Source organism: Salmo salar, chromosome 19 (assembly GCF_965601325.2).
Source record: "Salmo salar chromosome 19, fSalSal1, whole genome shotgun sequence".
NCBI classification, from domain to species: Eukaryota; Metazoa; Chordata; class Actinopteri; order Salmoniformes; family Salmonidae; genus Salmo; species Salmo salar.
The window spans coordinates 63,426,068-63,447,263 of NC_138309.1; the positions used below are offsets into that span (position 1 = coordinate 63,426,068).

The window sequence follows — 21,196 nt, forward strand, 5'->3', positions numbered from 1 at the left end:
GTGAATTGGGTTGTGTTTTTCTGTGGATTCATGTTTATTGTATTGCTATTGAACTTTGACCATTGAAATCTGAGAGACCCTCAGATTAAGATAGAGTTGGGTGCACCCAGGTAAACTATAGGCAGGATATATGGCCGGTATCTAAGTCTATTGTACTATTGATGTATTTCATTCATATTGAGCTCATTGTACAAATTTCACACATCAATATTTCCTCAAGGTGATTCATTTTTTTTGTAAGTATTTTTGTTTACAAAATACAAGCCGGCATTCTTTTTCAAAATTATTCAGTTATGTGGTTTTCATTTCTCCCTACTGCTCCAGTAGTGACCCTAACTGGTCCAATAGAGTTTAAGCATAAACATAGTGTTTAGCAATTGTTACATAAGCAACTCCAGTATAGATTTGGCCTTGTGTTGTAGGTTATTGTCCTGCTGAAAGGTGAATTAATCTCCCAGTGTCTAACGGAACCAGGTTTTTCTCTAGGATTTTGCCTGTGCTTAGCTCCATTCCCTTTCTTTTTTATCCTGAAAAACTCCCCAGTCCTTAACTATTACAAGCATACCCATAACATGATGCAGCCACCACTATGCTTGAAAATATGGAGCGTGGTACTCAGTAATGTGCTGTATTGGATTTGCCCCAAATATAACGCTTGTATTAGGGACAAAAAGTTAATTGCTTTGCCACATTTTTTGCAGTATTACTTCAGTGCCTTGTTGCAAACAGAATGCATGTTTTGGAATATTTTTTATTCTGTACTGTCTTCCTTCTTTTCACTCTGTCAATTAGGTTAGTATTGTGGAGTAACTCCAATGTTGTTGATCCATCCTCCATCACAGCCATTCAACTCTGTAACTGTTTTAAAGTCACCATTGGCCTCATGGTGAAATTCCTGAGCAGTTTACTTCCTCTCCAGCAGTGGTGTAAAGTAGTTAAGTAAAACTACTTTAAAGTACTACTTAAGGAGTTTTTGTGGGTATCTTTACATTACTATTGATATTTTTGAAACTTTTACTTTTACTTCACTACATTCCTAAAGAAAATAATGTACTTTTTACTCCGTACATTTTCCCTGACAGCCAAAAGTACTACTTACATTTTATCAGGAAAATGGTCCAATTCATGCACTTATCAAGAGAACATCCCTGGTCATCCCTACAGCCTCTGATCTAGCGGACTCACTAAACACAAATGCTTTGTTTGTAAATTAATGTCAGAGTGTTGTAGTGTGCTCCTGGCTATCCGTAAATAAAACAATAAAATATAAATTGTGCTGGCTGGTTTGCATAATATAAGGAATTTGAAATTATTAATACTTTTACTTTTTATACTTAAGTACATTTGAGCAATTCCATTTACTTTTGATACTTAAGTATATTTTAAACCAAATACTTTTAGACTTTTGCTCATGTAGTATTTTACTGGGTGACTTTCAGTTTTACTTGAGTCATTTTGTATTAAGGTATCTTTACTTTTACTCAAGTATGACTTTTCAGTACTTTTTCCACACTGCTCTCCAGCAACTAAGTTAGGAAGGACGCCTGTATTTTGTAGTGACGGTGTATTGATACACCATCTAAAGTGTCATTAATAACTTCACTATGCTCAAAGGAATATTCAATGTCTGCTTTTTCTATTTTTACCCATCTAACAATAGGTGCCCTTCTTTGCGAGGCATTGGAAAACCTCCCTGGTCTTTGTGGTTGAATTTGTGCTTGAAATTCACTGCTCGACTGAGGGACCTTACAGATAATTGTATATGTGGGGTACAGAGATGAGGTAGTAATTCAAAAATCATGTTAAACATTATTATTTCAAACAGATCCCAATGAACTTATTATATGGCTTGTTAAGCAAACTTTACTCCTGAACTTATTTAGGATTGTCATAACAAAGGCGTTGAACACTTATTGACTGAAGACATTTCATTTTAAATTAATTTGTAAAAATTTCAAAAAACAGAACTCCACTTTTGACATTATGAGGTATTGTGTATAGGCCAGTTACACAAAATCTCAATTTAATCAATTTTAAATTCAGGCTGTAACACAACAAAATGTGGCAAAGGTCAAGGGGTGTGAATACTTTCTGAAGGCACTGTATGTGCACCAAGTAATTTCTCTCTCTCGCGCCTCTCTCTCTCTCTCTGCTGTGTCCTCTGAGCTGTTAGCCCTGCAACCTCATTGGATAAAGCTGGGCAGGCCTCTTGCTAGCTGTCACTCAATTGTGAGGGGCTGAAGCTCATTGGCTAGAATTCTAATTGCTAGGGAGCTGGCCCACATGGAAGTAAATGTGGAGGTAAATGTAGGGAAAATGGTGTGGTACAGCTTCAAGAAAACAGTCGCTTTCAAACTAGGGATTTCGTGGCTAATTGAGGTAAAACAGTAATTCTTCTCTCAGATTATGCGTGTATGAACTAGATATTGATGCATCCAGCTAGAGCGAGGAGGTTTAAAAAATACTTTCATTGTGACCAAAGTATCAGAGCTTGTTTTTAAACATTTGGTTTCTAAGGGGGGCGGTGCGCTCACTCCCTTGGTCAGAAAGCTCATAATTAGCTGGGTCATCGCAAGCACCAGCGTAGATATCATGATCTGGTAGTATACGAGGAGCTGTAGGTCAGAGGGGCATTTGCCAAAGTTGTCGGAGAAAGCCGTTAAGGGACAGGGATTGCATGTCAAACAAATTGCCAAATGTCTCCAAAGAGATGAATTAATTATCTGAATTAATGAATAAAATGAAGAGCAGGTTACAGAGTTGTTGATTGTCCACTGTCAACATTCTGGAGCTCTTGATGTCATAATCGACTCTTCTATTACATCATGTTGGGTCCATATCTTATGTATCTTTGACAGTGAACAGTAAACCCAAATCACTTTTACAAAGCACAGCTGACCAGTTAGTAGTTTGACTTGTAATTTGTACTGCCAACTTTTGAAAGACAATTTCTTTCATCAAAATGGCACAGCTCGCCCAGAAAGGTGGGCTGTGCAACATGAAGATGTTATTTTTGGCTGTTATTTTCTGTCTCCTATCGCCTGCTGCTACAAATGTGTTGGCTTCTTCGTCTTCGGACCAGAAGACTTTGATGCCAGTGAAGCACCACTCTGTTCGGAACAACCCTGACGCTACCAAAGAGACCAATTTTAAGACATTGCTGGAACAACTTGAGAGTTTACGGGTGAAAGACGATTCTTCTCCAGGTAATGTGGGCCAGTTGACAAAAGGATATTCCTCCAAAATTGCCAAGGACCCCTCGGAGCTTGTGGAGCCCCTGATTTCTGTTCCAGAGCACAAGCCTTTGATGCCAGTGAAGGACCTCCCTGTTCAGGACATCCCCAATGTTGCAAAACTGACCAAAATGGTGCAAGTGGACCAGATGCTGGAACAACTTGAGAGGATGAAAGATGATACTTTCCCAGGTAAAGCTAAAGTCCCCCAGAAGATTGTGGAGAAACTTCTTCCTTATCTACTGGCTTACAAGCAAACAGCATTACATGGTGACGATGACGTCTTCAAGGAAAATGTTCAGGCTCCAGCTCCAAAAGCTCAGAAGAGCACCCTGAAGATCAAACCCAGAGTCAACATATTGACCGACCCTTCTTACTCCGAGCCACTTGTGAAGGTGAACCTGATTTTGGGGCTCTTTTTCTATGGCTTCATCGTAATAGTGGTTCTCTATGATGCTGTGAGAATCTCCAAGGAGGCTAGAAGGAGATCTGATGCTATGGCCGCTGCCAGGCTGAAGAAAAGACAACCAGCCACCGATGAACCACAGACACTGGTGTCCAGAGTTCGGGAGAGCATATCTTCACACTTTGGTTTGAAACAGGCATCATCCACACCACAGTGTGCCCACATTTCTGACAATTCGGCAAAAGAGTTGCACAAGTCAAAGGAGTCAATCTCCACCAAGGACAAATCTGAATCGGTAAAGAGATCCGGAAAGAGTGCCGTCAGCCTGAGAGAGTGTGAGCCACCTCTGCCTAGCATCCCAGAGAACTTTCTTGTGCCTGACTCTGAGCCTGCCATCCAGGTGGCATTGAACCCATTCGACACCAAGCTAGCCGAAGTTGTATCTCACAATACTGAGGCATCCAACTACGAGGCAACCGAGAAGCCCTGCTACACACATTCCGGACTCACTGAGGTTTGTGTCGATTAAGACCGAGGACTACTTCTTAAACCAAGTGACATTGAATAAAAGCAGCAGATATTGAATCACCAAATGAGATCACATGGAGACTGCCACCTTTGAAGACTTATTTTTTTCATTTTGTAATTTAAGTCAAATACTATAGAATATGAATAAAAAATATATTTTATTCAAAATGAACGTTTTTTTGTTGGTATATGTGACTAGCCGTCTCGATCTTATGTAGCAAAATTTGAAATTGTGTTTGTTTTTTTACATTGGATAAAAATAAAGACTCAGAGCTAGAAAATGGTATATCATACACTACAGTTGAGGAACAATAGTAAAGTAATTCTACTTTGAAAGTAATTCTGCTTTGAAAATAAGCTTGTAACCCCACTTTTGAGAAAATAGACCTTTTGGTACACCTACTGGAGAGCTCTTCTTTGTTTCACACCCTCTTAAGCCTTAGCCCCACCCATCTCTTTAAGGATTCACATGTGAGGCCATGTGCAATAAAGAGTGGGTACGGCAGTGTACTAAACAACCAAAGATTTCAACACTGAAGGCTGGTTTATACTACGCCCATTGACCTTGTCTGTAGACAGTTGTCGCGGTGACATCATTCTATTGTTGTCCGACAACAAACTTGTCGTTGTCATTTAAAAAAAAAAGTATAAAACACAAAAACAACAGCAGCCTGGTGGTCCAAAATAGCATAAGTGGTGTATTTTAATACCAATAAACCAATCCTATTAAAAATAAATGTAGTATGTGTCAATCTAGCAAACCAGGCAACTAAAAGCAGCTTTCTAAATAATGATTTGGTTAGTTTCTAGCTCGTTAGCTAGCTAGCAGCAACGTGTGGGGGGGGGGGGGGGGGTGCAAATAGTCTGGGTAGCCATTTGATTAGGTGTTCAGGAGTCTTATGGCTTGGGGGTAGAAGCTGTTTAGAAGCCTCTTTGACCTAGACTTTGCTCTCCGGCACCGCTTGCCGTGCGGCAGCAGAGAGAACAGTCTATGACTAGGGAGGCTGGAGTCTTTGACAATTTTTAGGGCCTTCCTCTAACACCGCCTGGTATAGAGGTCCTGGATGAAGCTTGGCCCGGGGGATGTACTGGGCTGTACGCACTACCGTCTGTAGTGCCTTGCGGTCGGAGGCCGAGCAGTTGCCATACCAGGCAGTGATGCAACCCGTCAGGATGCTCTTGATGGTGCAGCTGTAAAACCTTTTGAGGATCTGAGAACCCATGCCAAATCTTTTCAGTCTCCTTAAGGAGGAATAGGTTTTGTTGTGCATGTATATTGTATAACCTGTATATTGTTATTTTAATTTATTGTTGTACAGTTTTGTTGTAAATACAACAGGCAACATTATTTAATTGATAAAATATTCGATGTATGATTAAAACAACTTCACATTTAACATTTGGTTTCCAAATAAAAATGTATTCTATAACATCATGTTGAGTTTGTGGTTCACAATTCCATTGGTGTACCTTGCGTGTGCTGAACTTAAGGTTACACATCACAAGTTGCTGTTTTTAAAATAAGTAAAAGGATCTGTTCATTCTACAACATTATATTAGCACAAAAACATCAACATTTACAAACCTTGGTGCTAATTTAGCTTACATAGGGCATATACTGTATAATGCTTATTGTGCATGGCCACATTGAAGTAGCATACGCATAACAAGAGAGGGTGGACTGGTGCCATGGGAGATGCCCAGATGCCAGTCATTGCCCTCTGTCGTTAATCAGAGGAGATTCTGCAGGGGCATTGCTTATGCCAAGAGAAAGTTGTGCTCGTTGGCAGTGCCCTCCCCCTGTGCCCAGGGGTCATTAAGAACGTTCCAATAACGTCCTAAGAACTAAACACTCAGCATTTCTCAAGTAAACAACCAGAGATGTGATTAGTAACTGGAGTGCTTAAAAACTAAGATTGGGAAATTGTCGGTGTCGGCACTTTGTTTTAGGTGTTTAACTCTTTCTCTTAACTTTAATTCGCTTTTTTGGTTTAAACCTTTATGGTTTATTCTCTCTATTTGGCTACCTGCTTTGTAATTACATGCAGTAACTTAACTAATCCTACTGTACTTTTAGAAAAATAACTACTCCTACAACAACATATATCATAGCATATCTCACAATATATAAAACAAATATATAGCTGGTATTTGCTCTAGTAAAATGTAAGTTATGCTGATATTTTTCCAAGCAAGTATTATAAATCACCACTCAATTAAAATATCAGGGTTTTGATGATGCTTGTATTATGTGTGTCCATAGTTAATGTTGTGTGAATACTAGATCCGCTGACCATTTCATCCTCACTCCCTCCATGTCATCGCCATGTAGTCCCGTGTGCCTGGAATATAAATCAATAGCAAAAAGGACCTTCAAAGAGTTATATTACTAACACCTCAATGGGATTTTCACATTTTAATCATGCAGGCTACAAATGGAAAATATGAAACAGGAGAGGGGAACAAGATATCAGACATGGCACTTTACATATTAAAGGGAGAAGGAAAAAAAGAGGACTGAGAATTGGAATTAACTCTGGACCGGGGTCAGGGAGTGTGCACGTGTGCATCCTGTGCTAGTACGTGCCCCACAGGGTGTATGAGAGAGTATTGCCTGCTTTGTGTGAGTGTGGCATACTCTGTGTGTGAGAATATGCGTGTGAATGTGTGCCTGTGTCCTGTGATAGAACGTGCCCTGCAGGGTGTGTGAGAGAGTGTGTCCTGCTGTGTGTACGTGTCCTGTGTGACTGTGTGTGTATTAACCATTGTATCCTGTGTGTGTGGATCCTTGAGGGTGTGTGTAGCCAGTGAGCGAAACCTATTACAGTATGTTAATCGCGTCTGTGCAATGTGTGAATTAACGCTCATGTCTCTAAGCAGTATCTCTCTTTCTTGGCCAGGTTCGGCGCCCACATCTCCTTTTTGCATTATCTTCTGTTATAGCCGGAGCAAAGGAAAGGGCGTCTAGATCGCTGGAGCCCGGAGGGTGATAGTAATCCGATTAGGAATAATCACTCTCGGTGAAGAAGAAATCCATGGATTAATGGAATAGTTATGTTATCCCCCCCCAAAAAAAAAGTATACAGGAAGACCTGAAGAAAAAAAATACAGGCAGTAAGGAAGTAGGGATTAGGCAGAGGGTCATAACGTATAATCGTGACAACATATGCTTTTTTTTACATTGACGTGTATGAAATTAAATGTTTGCTTTAATATGTACATCTACCTAAAGGGCTTCGATTTAAATGAAACCACACAAAAATAGACCTGGTCTTTGTAAAGATGAGTGCGAATGTAACATACAAATCGAGGCGAGATTGGGATTTTTTTAGGGGAATAATTTCTCCCATCACATTAATTCTTCAGAAAAAAAGGAAACCACACTTTACTGTGCATATTTACCGCCATTTCATCATTACAGTTTGAAATTAGAGGTGGAGACGGATGGAGAGGATGAACAGTTAAGAAAGTGGTGGCCACGGGGATTTAATCCCATGTCGTTGGGGAATACCATTACGCGTGGTATGGAGTCTGCTGTGTTGACCACTTGGCCAAACTCTGGCACTGTCAGAGTGAATATTACAGATGATAAAAAGTGGCATGATAATACATATACGCTACTGTTTCATGGATGTCAATCACATGGGATTATGAGGAGTTCAGTACAGTATGTACTGTTAATCCCCGCTCTCAACTGTCTGTATGGTAAACAGTTGTTATGCCTCGGGCCGTAGGCCTAAACGTGACCTCATACCTCACCTGTTAGTTAGCTCCTAGTTTGAACAGCCTTGGGCAAGTTACTACCAAGAAAATAATCAGGTGGTTAAAACACGTACAGGAAATACCAGTTGGACGCCGCCAAATATTCACACGGCAAGTTTAATACATACAGATGACTCATTTTTCATATGCCTCAAGTGTAAGAATTGTCCCACCCACACAATGTGTAGGCTACATTCATGCAGCATGTCCCCAAAAGATGTATTGTTGCATCCTCTTTTTGCAGTTTATAGGAGCTCTGCTGTAAATAATAATCGAATCACTCTCAATTCTACCAAGCCTTATAAGGAAGACAAAGCACCCAATGCGAGACCAAACAAACAAACACTAAATACAGAGCTAGACTCCTCTTGAACACGGCATTAAACGGGATTAAACAAAAAGACACCGGAACACCACATGCTGCAAAAGTGGAGTACAATGCCTGCCAACATTTAGAGGATAAAAAAAAAGCAAGCAAAAAGAAGAAAGAAACCCCTTGTTCGAATCAGACATCAAATGCTTGGCCACCCCATGTGGAGTCACAGTGTGGCATGGCAGTTTCTGCTGCGTTGCACTTTCCCATGTGTTGTTGCGTCAAACTCTATATAATCTACCTGTATGTATAGAGCCCTGCAACAGGCTAGCTAGTTAGCACAAGCAGTTAGGAAGTGCTTACTGTTGTACAATAATCATTTAAAAAATGCATACACTACCAGTTAAAGGTTTGGACACAGCTACTCATTCCAGGGTTTTTGTTTATTTTTTACTATTTTCTACATTGTAGAATAATATTGAAGACATTAAAACTATGACATAACCAAAAAAAGTGTTAAACACATTTTCAAAGTAGCCACACTTTGCCTTGATGACAGCTTTGCACACTCTTGGCATTCTCTCAACCAGCATGCTTTTCAAACAGTCTTGAAGGAGTTCCCACATATGCTGGTCCAACTCATCCTAAACCATCTCAATTGGGTTGAGATCGGGTGATTGTGGAGGGCAGGTCATCTGATGCAGCACTCCATCACTCTCCTTCTTGGTCAAATAGCCCTTACACAGCCTGGAGGTGTGTTTTGGGTCATTGTCCTGTTGAAAAACAAATGATAGTGGGACTAAGCGCAAACCAGATGGGATGGCATAACGCTGCAGAATGCTGTGGTAGCCATGCTGGTTAAGTGTGCCTTGAATTCTAAATAAATCACTGACAGTGTCTACCAGCAAAGCACCCCCACACCATCACACCTCCTCCTCCAGCACACTTCACGGTGGGAACCACACGTGCGGAGATCATCCGTTCACCTACTCTGCGTCTCACAAAGACACGGCGGTTGGAACCATAAATCTCAAATTTGGACTCAGCAGACAAAAGGACAGATTTCCACTGGTCTAATGTCCATTGCTCGTGTTTCTTGGCCCAAGCAATTCTCTTCTTATTGTTCTTTAGTAGTGGTTTCTTTGCAGCAATTCGACCATGAAGGCCTGATTCATGCAGTCCCCTCTGAACAGTTGATGCTGAGATGTGTCTGTTACTTGAACTCTGTGAAGCATTTATTTGGGCTGCAATCTGAGGTGCAGTTAACTGTTATGAACTTATCCTCTGCAGCAGAGGTAACTCTGGATCTTCCTTTCCTGTGATGGTCCTCCTGAGAGCCAGTTTCATCATAGCGCTTGATGGTTTTTGCGACTGCACTTGAAGAAACTTTCAAAGTTCTTGACATTTTCCAGATTGACTGACCTTCATGTCTTAAAGTAATGATGGACTGTTGTTTCTCTGCTTATTTGAGCTGTTCTTTCCATAATATGGACTTTGTCTTTTACCAAATAGGGCTATCTTCTGTATACCACCCCTACCTTGTCACAACTGATTGGCTCAAACGCATTAAGAAGGAAAGAAATTCCACAAATTAACTTTTAACAAGGCAGACCTGTTAATTGAAATGCATTCCAGTGTGCAAAGCTGTCATCAAGGCAAAGGGTGGCTACTTTGAAGAACTTCAAATATAAAATATTTTTTGATTTGTTTAACACTTTTTGGGGGGGTTACAACATGATTCCATATGTGTTTTTTCCTAATTTTGATGTCTTCACTATTATTCTATAATGTAGAAAATTGTAAAAATAAAGAAAAACCCTGGAATGAGTAGCTGTGTTCAAACTTTTGACTGGTACTGTTTATCTGAGCAAGTCTGACAAATGATGAATTCATAATATGGATGCCGTAGATAAGTGCTATGTAATTGCGTACTAGCTGATACAAGGTAATGGGATTGATTCTTCCCTGGAATTATGGTGTTGTAATGTAAGTGTGGCCGTACTGTAGCTAGCTAATAGTGAGAACGATGGACCATAGACAGATGGACTGCATTTTCTCTATGATGTGCCTCAACAGCAGGATTTTTCCCAAGTGGTCCTGGTACTACAGGTCCCTGAGAGGGTCAGAAAGCACAGGGATCAATAAACATTAGCTTCTTCTCTGTTGAGGAACATGGATCAGGTCATGCCATGCTATCTAGCGACTGGAGATCGCGTTTCTGATCGGACTGTGTGTGTGTGTGTGTGTGTGTGTGTGTGTGTGTGTGTGTGTGTGTGTGTGTGTGTGTGTGTGTGTGTGTGCGTGAGCTACGGCAATGTTACAAGACTGTGTTCCCATGGCTACACTCCCTCCACTTTTCTCACTCTTAACACTCCTCTATGGAACTGTAAGTGACACTGTGCTAATGTGGAAGAAAGTAGAGCCATGTATACTATCGCTTATAAGAACCTACCTGGCCTTCAATGAAAACATGTAAACACTTGAACTACAGAACCATTTCCCGTTCCTGTCCGTTGAGTTTCCACATAAACTCATGGAACACCAGAAACGCCCTCCTCCACCCAGCCTGTCCAACTTTCGTGCCCATCTATTCACATTGACACAAAGACACCCATTTTCTAGTTTTCAGGTTGCTACGATACTGCCAACCCAACCTGAAATTTCTACAGCTCTCAGCAATAAAACACATTGCTGTTAGTAGTAAAATGAATCAAAAGCAGATAAACAGAGACAGATAAATGTCCTTTTCCCAGGAGGCCACAGCGGTGAATAAGAATCACACTAAGATTTAACGAGGCTGGTAGCTGTTATTTCAGACTGATTCTCTGCCGTCTTGCTATTGTCCAGAGGCTAATGCGGCCATTTTGTTTTGGCTATCTTGTAAATGTACTCTGACTTTAAAATGGGGGGCATCCCTCCATTATTTCTGGTTGGAAACAAACAACAAGAGAGAAGGTATAAACTTTTTTCTAACTACATAATGGTATAATGGAATTTCATCAAGTTATTATTCAGCTCTGCTAGTCTTATTTTCTGGAAAAATACTGCATCCTGGGAAAAGTCAGGGTGAAACTCTTTTTAATTGGCGCTCTCTGAAACATGGCTCTTTCAGAGCACAGGAGCCTGCTGAGGGGAGCACAGCTCATAATAATGTCTGGAACGGTATGAATGGAATGGCATCAAACACATGGAAACCATGTGTTTGATACGATTCCACTCCAGCCATAACCATGAGCCCATGCTCCCCAATTAAGGTGCCACCGACCTCCTGTGCTTCATAGGACCCAAAAAAGTGCTCCTCAAAGCAAACCTGGCAGATCATTGCCTACTCGACATCTTATAGAAATCTTTCCGTTTACGGCGTCAATTGTTTTTCAGTGGTTTTGTCGCAAAATGTTTACCACTCGTTGAGGTAATATTGGCAGTTGGGATGTCGATAATGATTAGAAATGACCTTTTCAGTCTCTGCCTCAATCTATTGAATGGTGGACAACACAGCTTTACACGGTTCTACTGTTTCTCACATCAATTATTTTCTACAGAATCAATTACACACATTGTTCAGTGGAGTATTTTCCTTCTATCTTCCCCCCCAAAACCCTGCTCCACCTGCCCATTTAATAATTCACCTTAGCTGCTACGCCTTAGATACTGCTGTAGATCTGAGGGGATTGGATAGGTGTAAGGGGAGCCATATACTGTCTAAACACACACTGAGTGTACAAAACATTAAGAACACCTTCCTAATATTGAGTTGCACCCCCTTTTTCGTCAGTTGAAAGGACTCTACAAGGTGTCAAGTGTTCGACAGGGATGCTGGCCCATGTTTACTCCAATGCTTCCCACAGTTGTGTCACGGGAAACAGTTGAGTGTGATGAACCCAGCAGCATTGCAGTTCTTGAGACACTCAAACCAGTGCACCTGGCACCTAATTACCATACCCTGTTCAAAGGCACTTCAATCTTTTGTCTTGCCCATTCACCCTCTGAATGGCACACAATCCATGTCTCAATTGTCTCAAGGCTTAAAAATCCTTCTTTGACCTGTCTCCTCCCCTTCATCTACACTGATTGAAGTGGATTTAACTGGTGACACCAATTAGCAATCATAGCTTTCACCTGGATTTACCTGGTCAGTCTACGTCATGGAAAGAGTAGGTGTTCCTAATGTTTTGAAACACTCAGTATACATCTCTATATATAGCTGTAAGCAATGGTGAAAGTTACCAGCCAGCATCATCAGAAGGCAAGGAGACGTTAGGTTAACCCTATCATGTATTTTCAGATCTACATTACATGTGCCTAAAAGGAGTAGGGGCTAGGGGTCAATTTGGAATTCACAAAGAGAGTTTTCCATACTCCCCAGGCCTCTGTCTATTTCTTTTGTCTCTCAACTGGCTGGGGGCCGTCACAGAGCCCTATTGGCTGTCACTACCATCATGTGTGACCAATTAGAAATATTCCTGTGGAAAACAATAGTCATGGCTTCTGGTGCCAGGGACATTTGAAGGGAACGGCATCTGCGCAAATTAGGGCTGACTACCTGAGATAGTACTCTGTGTATAGGGGTTTCTAAACTTGGGTTGCTGGGGAAACTGCTTGCCAAGCAGCCCTGCAAATAAATTATTTCTACTTTTAGTGTGTGGCTCGACGTTGCATCTGAATGGGTTCAGCACAATTTCCGAGATAGCTTTACATGGCAACAGGTAGGTAGAAAGGTTTCCACTTTCCAGACACAATTATCTCGCTTTCTTTTCTCTCTCTTTTTCTCTTCCTTCTGTCTGAAACACAAATAGAAATGATGGGTTTGGAGGCTGGTTGACGATAACTTTTGTTGACTTCACACCGTGCATTTTTCATTGATGTTTGAACGGCGCGTCTCACACTGGCACAACGTTATTAACGAAAAACAATGTTTGGGACGATATTAAAGAAAGAACCCACTCAGTACATACTATTGTTTTTCCTTCCCCTTCCCAAAAGTTAGATTGAATTTAATTAAATTAGATCTCTACTGAAAAGCACAAAGTGTACCATTGTCTTTCTTGAGCAACAAATCTTGAAATCCATCATCTTGGCATCTTCAAATCCAGAGCCAAAAACAAACAAACAGTCTTGTTTTCTCAGGTGCCAGTAACATAAAATGACCATTACGCATTATGGGGACCTAGAGTGCGTCCCAAATGGCACCCTATTCCCAATGAAGGGCACTACTTTTGACCAGGGCCCATAGGACTCTGGTCAAAAGTAGTGCACTTTATAGGGAATAGGGTGCCATTTGAGATGAATCACTAGTATACTACAACAGTTTTCAGCTATTAAGAGCAGTAAAAAACAGTTAAGATTAGCGACACACCCAAAAAAAGCCAACTTAACCAAATGCTTAATCAGCATTATTCTGTGAGTTGAGTGGACTTCAAAAGGACAAGAATTTAAGCTAATGTGTTTATTTACTCAACAAAGTCTGCTTGAAGTTAGCTGAATTTGAATAAGCTTGTTGGGTAAAATTACACATTCATGTTTGCTCAAAACCACACCCATCATTATCATATTTCCCAGCATGCTCTATTGCAGGTGGATTAGTTTTTTTCAATACTGGTGTTTTTGGATGTACATTGATTGGTTGATCAATCTTATGCTACACAAACATAAATAACATACACTACCATTCAAAAGTTTGGGGCCACTTAGAAATGTCCTTGATTTTGATAGAAAAGCACATTTTTTTGTCAATTAAAATAACATCAAATTGATCAGAAATACAGTGTAGACATTGTTAATGTTGTAAATGACTATTGTAGCTGGAAACGACTGCTTTTGAATGGAATATCTACATAGGCGTACAGAGGCCAATTATCAGCAACCACCCAATGGCACGTTGTGTTAGCTAATCCAAGTTTATCATTTTAAAAGGCTATTTGATCATTAGAAAACCCTTTTGCAATTATGTTAGCACAGCTGAAAGCTGTTGTTCTGATTAAAAAAGCAATAAAACTGTCCTTCATTAGACTAGTTGAGTATCTGGAGCATCAGCATTTGTGGGTTCGATTACAGGCTCAAAATGGCCAGAAACAAAGAACTTTCTTCTGAAACCCATCAGTCTATTCTTGTTCTGAGAAATGAAGGCTATTCTATGCGAAAAATTGCCAAGAAACTGAAGATCTCGGACAACGCTGTGTACTACTCCCTTCACAGAACAGCGTAAACTGTCTCTAACCAGAATAGAAAGAGGAGTGGGAGGCCCCAGTGCCCGGCAAGAGGACAAGTCCATTAGTGTCTAGTTTGAGAAACAGATGCCTCACAAGTCCTCAACAGGCAGCTTCATTAAATAGTACCCGCAAAACACCAGTCTCAACGTCAACAGTGAAGAGGTGACTCCGGGATGCTCCCCTTCTAGGCAGAGTTGCAAAGAAAAAGCCATATCTCAGACTGGCCAATAAAAAGAAAGTGACCACAAACTTTTGAATGGTAGTGTACTTTTTTCTAAACTAACTAAATTTTTAGAGTTTATATGATTTAGGTAGTCTGAATAATCAATCTTAACTACCCCGGCAGTCATTCTCAATGCAGGTTGCGGTTGATTAAAAGTTCCAATTGTTGGATATCTTTACTCTGACTGGATTCCAATAGAAATGACACATCACTATGGCTGCGTTTACACAGGCAGCCCAATTCTGATATTTTCTTTCAGTAATTAGTCTTTTGACCAATCAGATCAGCTCTGAAAAATATTTGATATGAAAAGATCTGATGTGATTGGTTAAAGACCAATTAGTGGAAAAAATATCAGAATTGGGATGCCTGTCTAAATGCAGCCTAAATGCAGCATAATGTGACTTGCAGGCTTGATGCAGCCTGTAAACCAGGGGTTTCAGACCACTGTGTTAGGGTGTAACTAGGCCCTCAAAGAAAGGCCTTATGATATATGTAATGTGTTGTCAAATTTGTTTTGTTTTAAAGATAAAATATTCACTTAGACACTCACTTGGCTTTCAGTCCTGTAGCTTTCACCTTTTAATACAATAACCATGGATCTGTCACTAACAAATATAGTCATGGATGGTAATTACAAATCACTGGAAATGCACGGCACACTGAGAAATATGTAAATAAGGTAGAATAAATTCTCAAATGGAATTATATATTCACTCAACCTAAAATTTTGTCAACAATTCAATTCAACTATATGCCCAAATGTTGAGTAAACTCACAATCCAGCAGCAATTATACCTGAAATCATCTTTTTTTTTTACTGTGTAATTTAGATAAAACTGTTCAAAACAACAACAAAACTACACTATAGTGAAGTTGACTTTAGTTTTCCTGTAGCCTAGTGTTGTCATCTGTGCCAGGCAAGCTGGTACAGTGAGAAGCTGTGCTGCAGCTGGTGAGGGAGGATGGTGCATGGGGCTGTGGTTTGTGGGGACTGGGACAAGGGGGGTTTATGGGGATGGTAAGGGGCCAATAGGGGCCCGGGCCTCTGCTGTGTGTCTAATGAGTGCCTTATGGGAGAGCCCCAGTGTGTTAGGAGTTAGGAACACTCTGGCTTATCCCCTACTGGCACTGATGGGTCCTGAAGAGATCTGATTTAGAGAGAGTGTTGAGAAAAGGAGGGAGGAAGGAGGGCAAAGAGGGAGGAGAGTCTCCCTCCACCCTCCTACATTCCTCATCTTTTCCTCTCCAGACTGCTTTCTCATTCTGAAACCCTGGAGCAGGAGTTAGTCAGAGAGAGAGACAAGAGGAGAGAAAGGGTACGGCCTTTAGTCTGACCTTTTCTGTCCATACACACACTGCCACACGTATCGAGCACACACACACACACACACACCTGGGTATTGGAACACACACACGCACGGAAGCAGAAGCGTGCGCACACAGAAGCAGAAGCGTGCGCGCCCGCACACACAGGATGTGACATTTTTTTACGTCCGTTTTCTGTTAAAACTATAAGAAAAATTCATAAAATTCAACTTAAATTCACAATACAGAATATGGTCCTATTGCGTTGACCGCTATGGGGCAATGAATTTCTATATACCACAGTCATAGGTTGAATGTCAAACTGGACACTTGGCCCCTAGCTCTTTATCGAGTGGCCACTTGCTGTTGTGTTCGATAGTGATCACTCAAGTCTGCAAGTGTTTTGGCCAGAATGAGCATTGAGACGATGCAAACTCAACGTCCAAACCGCCACTCATCAATATTCTAAATCCATTCGCAAGCATTGTCTCCCGCGATCTGTCTTGAGCATGACTCACTCGCTATGAAACATGGGCACTGGGGCAGACACAGGCTCTGATAGACAGTGAGAAAGTTGTAATAACAAAATGGTAATGTTTGAATGTGACAAATATTTGCACAGAACATAGTGTACTCTACAATTACATGTTTGAGTGTGTGTGTGTGTGTGTGTGTGTGTGTGTGTGTGTGTGTGTGTGTGTGTGTGTGTGTGTGTGTGTGTGCTATAGCAAAAATCAGCCATGTCTCTGCACATTCTCTCCTGGACAGTTTTTGTTGTAGTGCCCAAAGCCTTGTGCAGTGGTGACAAAGGACACAGTGGGGGTTACAATAGGGGCAGTGGAGGGGGGATTGTCCCCCACACATTCAGTTCAGCACAGGAATGTGGCCCCTAGTACCCCCACATATAGGTCACACAGGTCCCACACAGACAGACATAGACACACACACATTCAGAATGCTGTTCACTGACTACAGCTCAGTGTTCAACACCATAGTGCCCTCCAAGCTTGTCACCAAGCCCAGGAGGACCCTGGGACTGAACACCTCACTCTGCAACTGGATCATGGACTTCCTGATGGGCTGACCCCAGGTGGTGAGAGTAGGCAACAGCACCTCCACCACACTGACCTGCAAAGCGGGGGCCCCACAGGGGTGTATGCTTTGCCCCCTACTGTACTCCCAGTTTACCCATGATTGTGTGGCCACACACAACTCCAACTTTATCATCAAGTTTGCTGACAATACGACGGTGGTAGGCCTGATCACCAATGGCGATGAGACAGCCTACAGGGAGGAGGAGGGGGTGCACAGGGGGTGCACACTCCCATCCATATTCACAGAGCCTCAGTGGAGAGGGTCAAGAGCTTCAAGTTCCTCGGTGTCCACATCACTGAGGACTTAATATGGTCCCCTCACACCAGAACAGTCATGAAGGCGGCACAGCAATGCCTCTTCTCCCTCAAGAGGCTGAAACGATATGGCATGGCCCCTCAGATCCTCAGGAACTTTTACAGCTGCACCATTGAAAGCATCCTGACTGGTTGTATCACCGTCTGGTAGAGCAACTGCACTGCCCCTGACCGGATGGCCCTACAGAGGGTGGTGCAGATGGCCCAGCGCATTACTGGGGGCGAGCTCCCAGCCATCCAGGAAATACATGTTGTGTTACAGCCTGAATTCAAAATGGATTAAATAGTATTATTTTTCATGCTTCTACACACCCCATAATGTCAGTATAAACATGTTTTTTTTTTTTAAATGTTTATGAATTCATAAGAAATAAAAAGCTGAAATCTATTGAGTCAAGTCTTCAACCCTTTTAATGGCAAGCAAGTTCAGGAGTAAAAAGTTGCTTAACAAGTCAATTAAAAAGTTGCATGGACTCACTCAGTGTGCAATAATAGTGTTTAATGGGATTTCTTTAATGAAAAACTCATCTCTGTACCCCACATATACAATTATCTGTAAGGTCCCTCAGTCGAGCAGTGAATTTCAAACACAGATTCAACCACAAAGACCAGGGAGGTTTTCGAATGTCTCGCAAAGAAGAGCACCTATTGTTAGATGAAAAGAAATTAAAATAAAAGCTGACATTGACTATCCCTTTGAGCATGGTGAACAGTGAAGAGGCGACTCCGGGATGTTGGACTTCTAGGCAAAGTTCCTCTGTCTAGTGTCTGTGTTCTTTTGCCCATCTTGATATTTTCATTTTATTGGCCAATCTGAGATATGGCTTTTTCTTTGCAACTCTGCCTAGAAGGCCAGCATCCCGGAGTCGCCTCTTCACTGTTCACCATGCTCAAAGGGATAGTCAATGTCAGCTTTGTTTTGCGGGTACTATTTAAGGAAGCTGCCAGTTGGGGACTTGTGAGGCGTCTTTTTTCTCAAACTAGACACTCTAATGTACTTGTCCTCTTGCTCAGTTGTGCACCGGGGCCTCCCACTTCTCTTTCTATTCTGGTTAGAGCCAGTTTGTGCTGTTCTGTGAAGGGAGTAGTACACAGCTTTGTACGAGCTCTTAAGTTTCTTGGCAATAACTCGCATAGAATAGCCTTCATTTCTCAGAACAAGAATAGACTGACGAGTTTCAGAAGAAAGTACTTTGTTTCTGGACATTTTGAGCCTGTAATCGAACCCACAAATGCTGATGCTCCAGATACTCAACTAGTCTAAAGAAGGCCAGTTTTATTGCTTCTTTAATCAGAACAACACTTTTCCGCTGTGCTAACATAATTGCAAAAGGGTTTTCTAATGATCAATTAACCTTTTAAAATTATAAACTTGGATTAGCTAACACAACGTGCCATTGGAATACATGAGTGATGGTTGCCGATAATAGGCCTCTGTACGCCTATGAATATATTCCATTAAAAATCAGTCGTTTCCAGCAACAATAGTCATTTACAACATTAACAATGTCTACACTGTATTTCTGATCAATTTGATGTTATTTTAATTGAAAAAAAAATTGCTTTTCTTTCAAAAACAAGGACATTTCTAAGTGACCTCAAACTTTTGAACGGTAGCGTATGTGCAGAAAGAAAATCTATTTAATACATTTTGAATTCAGGCTGTAACACAACAAAATGTGGAATAAGTCAAAGGGTATGAATACTTTCTGAAGGCACCGTATATTATTATTATTATTATTATTATTATGATGATCATTGCATTGTTGGGAAAGAGCTCTGAAGGTATGAATTTCACTGTACTGTTTTACACCTGTTGGACATGGCGAATAAACTTTGAAACTTTAACACACACACACACACACACACACACACACACACACACACACACACACACACACACACACACACACACACACACACACACCGGTCACAATGGTCAGTTCAGAGAGAGCCCCCTGACAAACACCATACCGAAATACAGGGTGTCAATTCTGTTGAACGCTCCATCAAAAAGCAGTGTTTACACAGTTGTAACCATAAACTAAAGCCTTGACATTAGATCTGGGAGTTGTCAGGTCTTGAGCAAGGTTACACATAAGTGCGGCGAGCCACCCCCACTACATAACAAATGTCTGAAGCAGCCATGATAGTGAAGTTGTTTTTTAGGTGGGTCCAAAACAACATTATTTCACATAGCAATGTGTAAGCTAAACATGCATAGCTTGCTTACCTAAAAATATTTATGTTCCATGATATACGTCTTTTCATATTTGACCAATTTGGATATTCAAAAGGAATGACGTGTTGTGTGTTGTCGTTTGTCCACAGGCTCGTCCTACTACAACAATGTGCGGCCGCTAGCCTATCCCGACGCTGACGCTGTGCTCATCTGTTTCGACATCAGCCGCCCCGAGACACTGGACAGTGTGCTGAAGAAGGTCAGTGAGCTACGAAGCAAAGCCACGTGTCTGTGCTTCAGTTCAATAAAATATTATATAAAACAGGGTTCGCCAACTGGCGGCCCGAATTTGGCCAGTGGGTGGTTTTAATTGGCCCCCCAATGTTTCAGAGCATTGCATTTTTTTTAATCTTCATTGTTGGACATAAATGACTGTAAAAACTAACTGGAAATCAGCTCCAAGTGATTTTAATTTTGGAAATCCGACAGGTGATTGTATACAAATGTTAGCAAGATTTGAAATGATTGAGATTATTATTATTGTTTTACGTTTTTGGCTCCGGTAACCTTTCGGTTACTGGCCCAAAGCTCTAACCTCGAGGCTACCTAGTTCATGATCCCTTATCTCAAATTATCCTAGAGCTCCTTTTAGAACAGTAAGGACTACATTTAAAAGAGACACTGCTTGTGAGAATAACCTAGCCGAGACAGGAATGAACAAATATATATATATATATATATATATATATATTTTTTAAAGCATGCAGGCTTATCACAGACCCTTAGGTAATGTTCTACCGAAGGTTAGAAGCTAACGTTATGGCCTTTGTGAGGTCATTTTCTCACAAAATGAACACAAAATGAGGTGTAATCCATCCATTGTCCCAGCCTTCTTCAAAAATAATATGCATTTACTTAATAAGAGGGAGAAGTTTGGCATTGTTTCCCAAAGCCCTAGCCTCGGCGGTCTCTAATTGATGGAACTCTCTGTTGGAAGTCTTTCTTTGGGCCACAATGCCACAACATTTGGGACCTACAGGTCTACACGTTTTGTTTGAATGATAAAGACTTGTTGTTTATAGTGTATAGCGAATATCAGTTGTGTGGGCAAGGAATGCCTTTGACTGGGTGGAGTGGACATTCCTAATGTCAAGCCCATCGCTCACCCATGACATCATCAGCATCGCCATTCAGAGATAACATTCCCCACTCTTTGAGTCACGAGACAAAACCGAAGGAGGGGGCGGGGGTACCCCAAATTCTGATAGAGGTCCACTTGGGGCTCTTGAGGGCTCACTTGACCTGTGACCCTAAATAGATGCCTTGCTAATCTCTTACCAACAGGCCAAGGGTGGGCGTTGAATACACCCCTCTCACAATAGTCCTCCAGAATTGGGCTCTTGACCCCCTGTGATATTTCAAGTGCCAAGTGCTTCTATTTGACATAGGGGTCAAATCTTTCATACCACTGAAGCCAGACAAAAGCTGTCCCAACAATAAATTCCACTCAAGTGTTAAAGGAAAACTATGATGCAAAATGCATCACACTGGCTGTATTTCTGTTAAGTTATACATCTTGAAAACTTGATTGCTGGCATGCAAATGCTTTTGTGACTATATCAA

General features: G+C 41.3%; 1 protein-coding gene across 1 annotated transcript in view; it reads left to right on the forward strand.

Annotated features, from left to right (window-relative positions):
• LOC106579157 (rho-related GTP-binding protein RhoN) overlaps positions 1-21,196 on the forward strand; it is a 59,069-nt gene that overhangs the window by 28,391 nt on the left and 9,482 nt on the right. Inside the window, exon 3 of the mRNA XM_014158763.3 lies at positions 19,723-19,832. Coding sequence (XP_014014238.1) covers positions 19,723-19,832 — 110 coding nt within the window. The remainder of the gene's footprint in view (positions 1-19,722; positions 19,833-21,196) is intronic.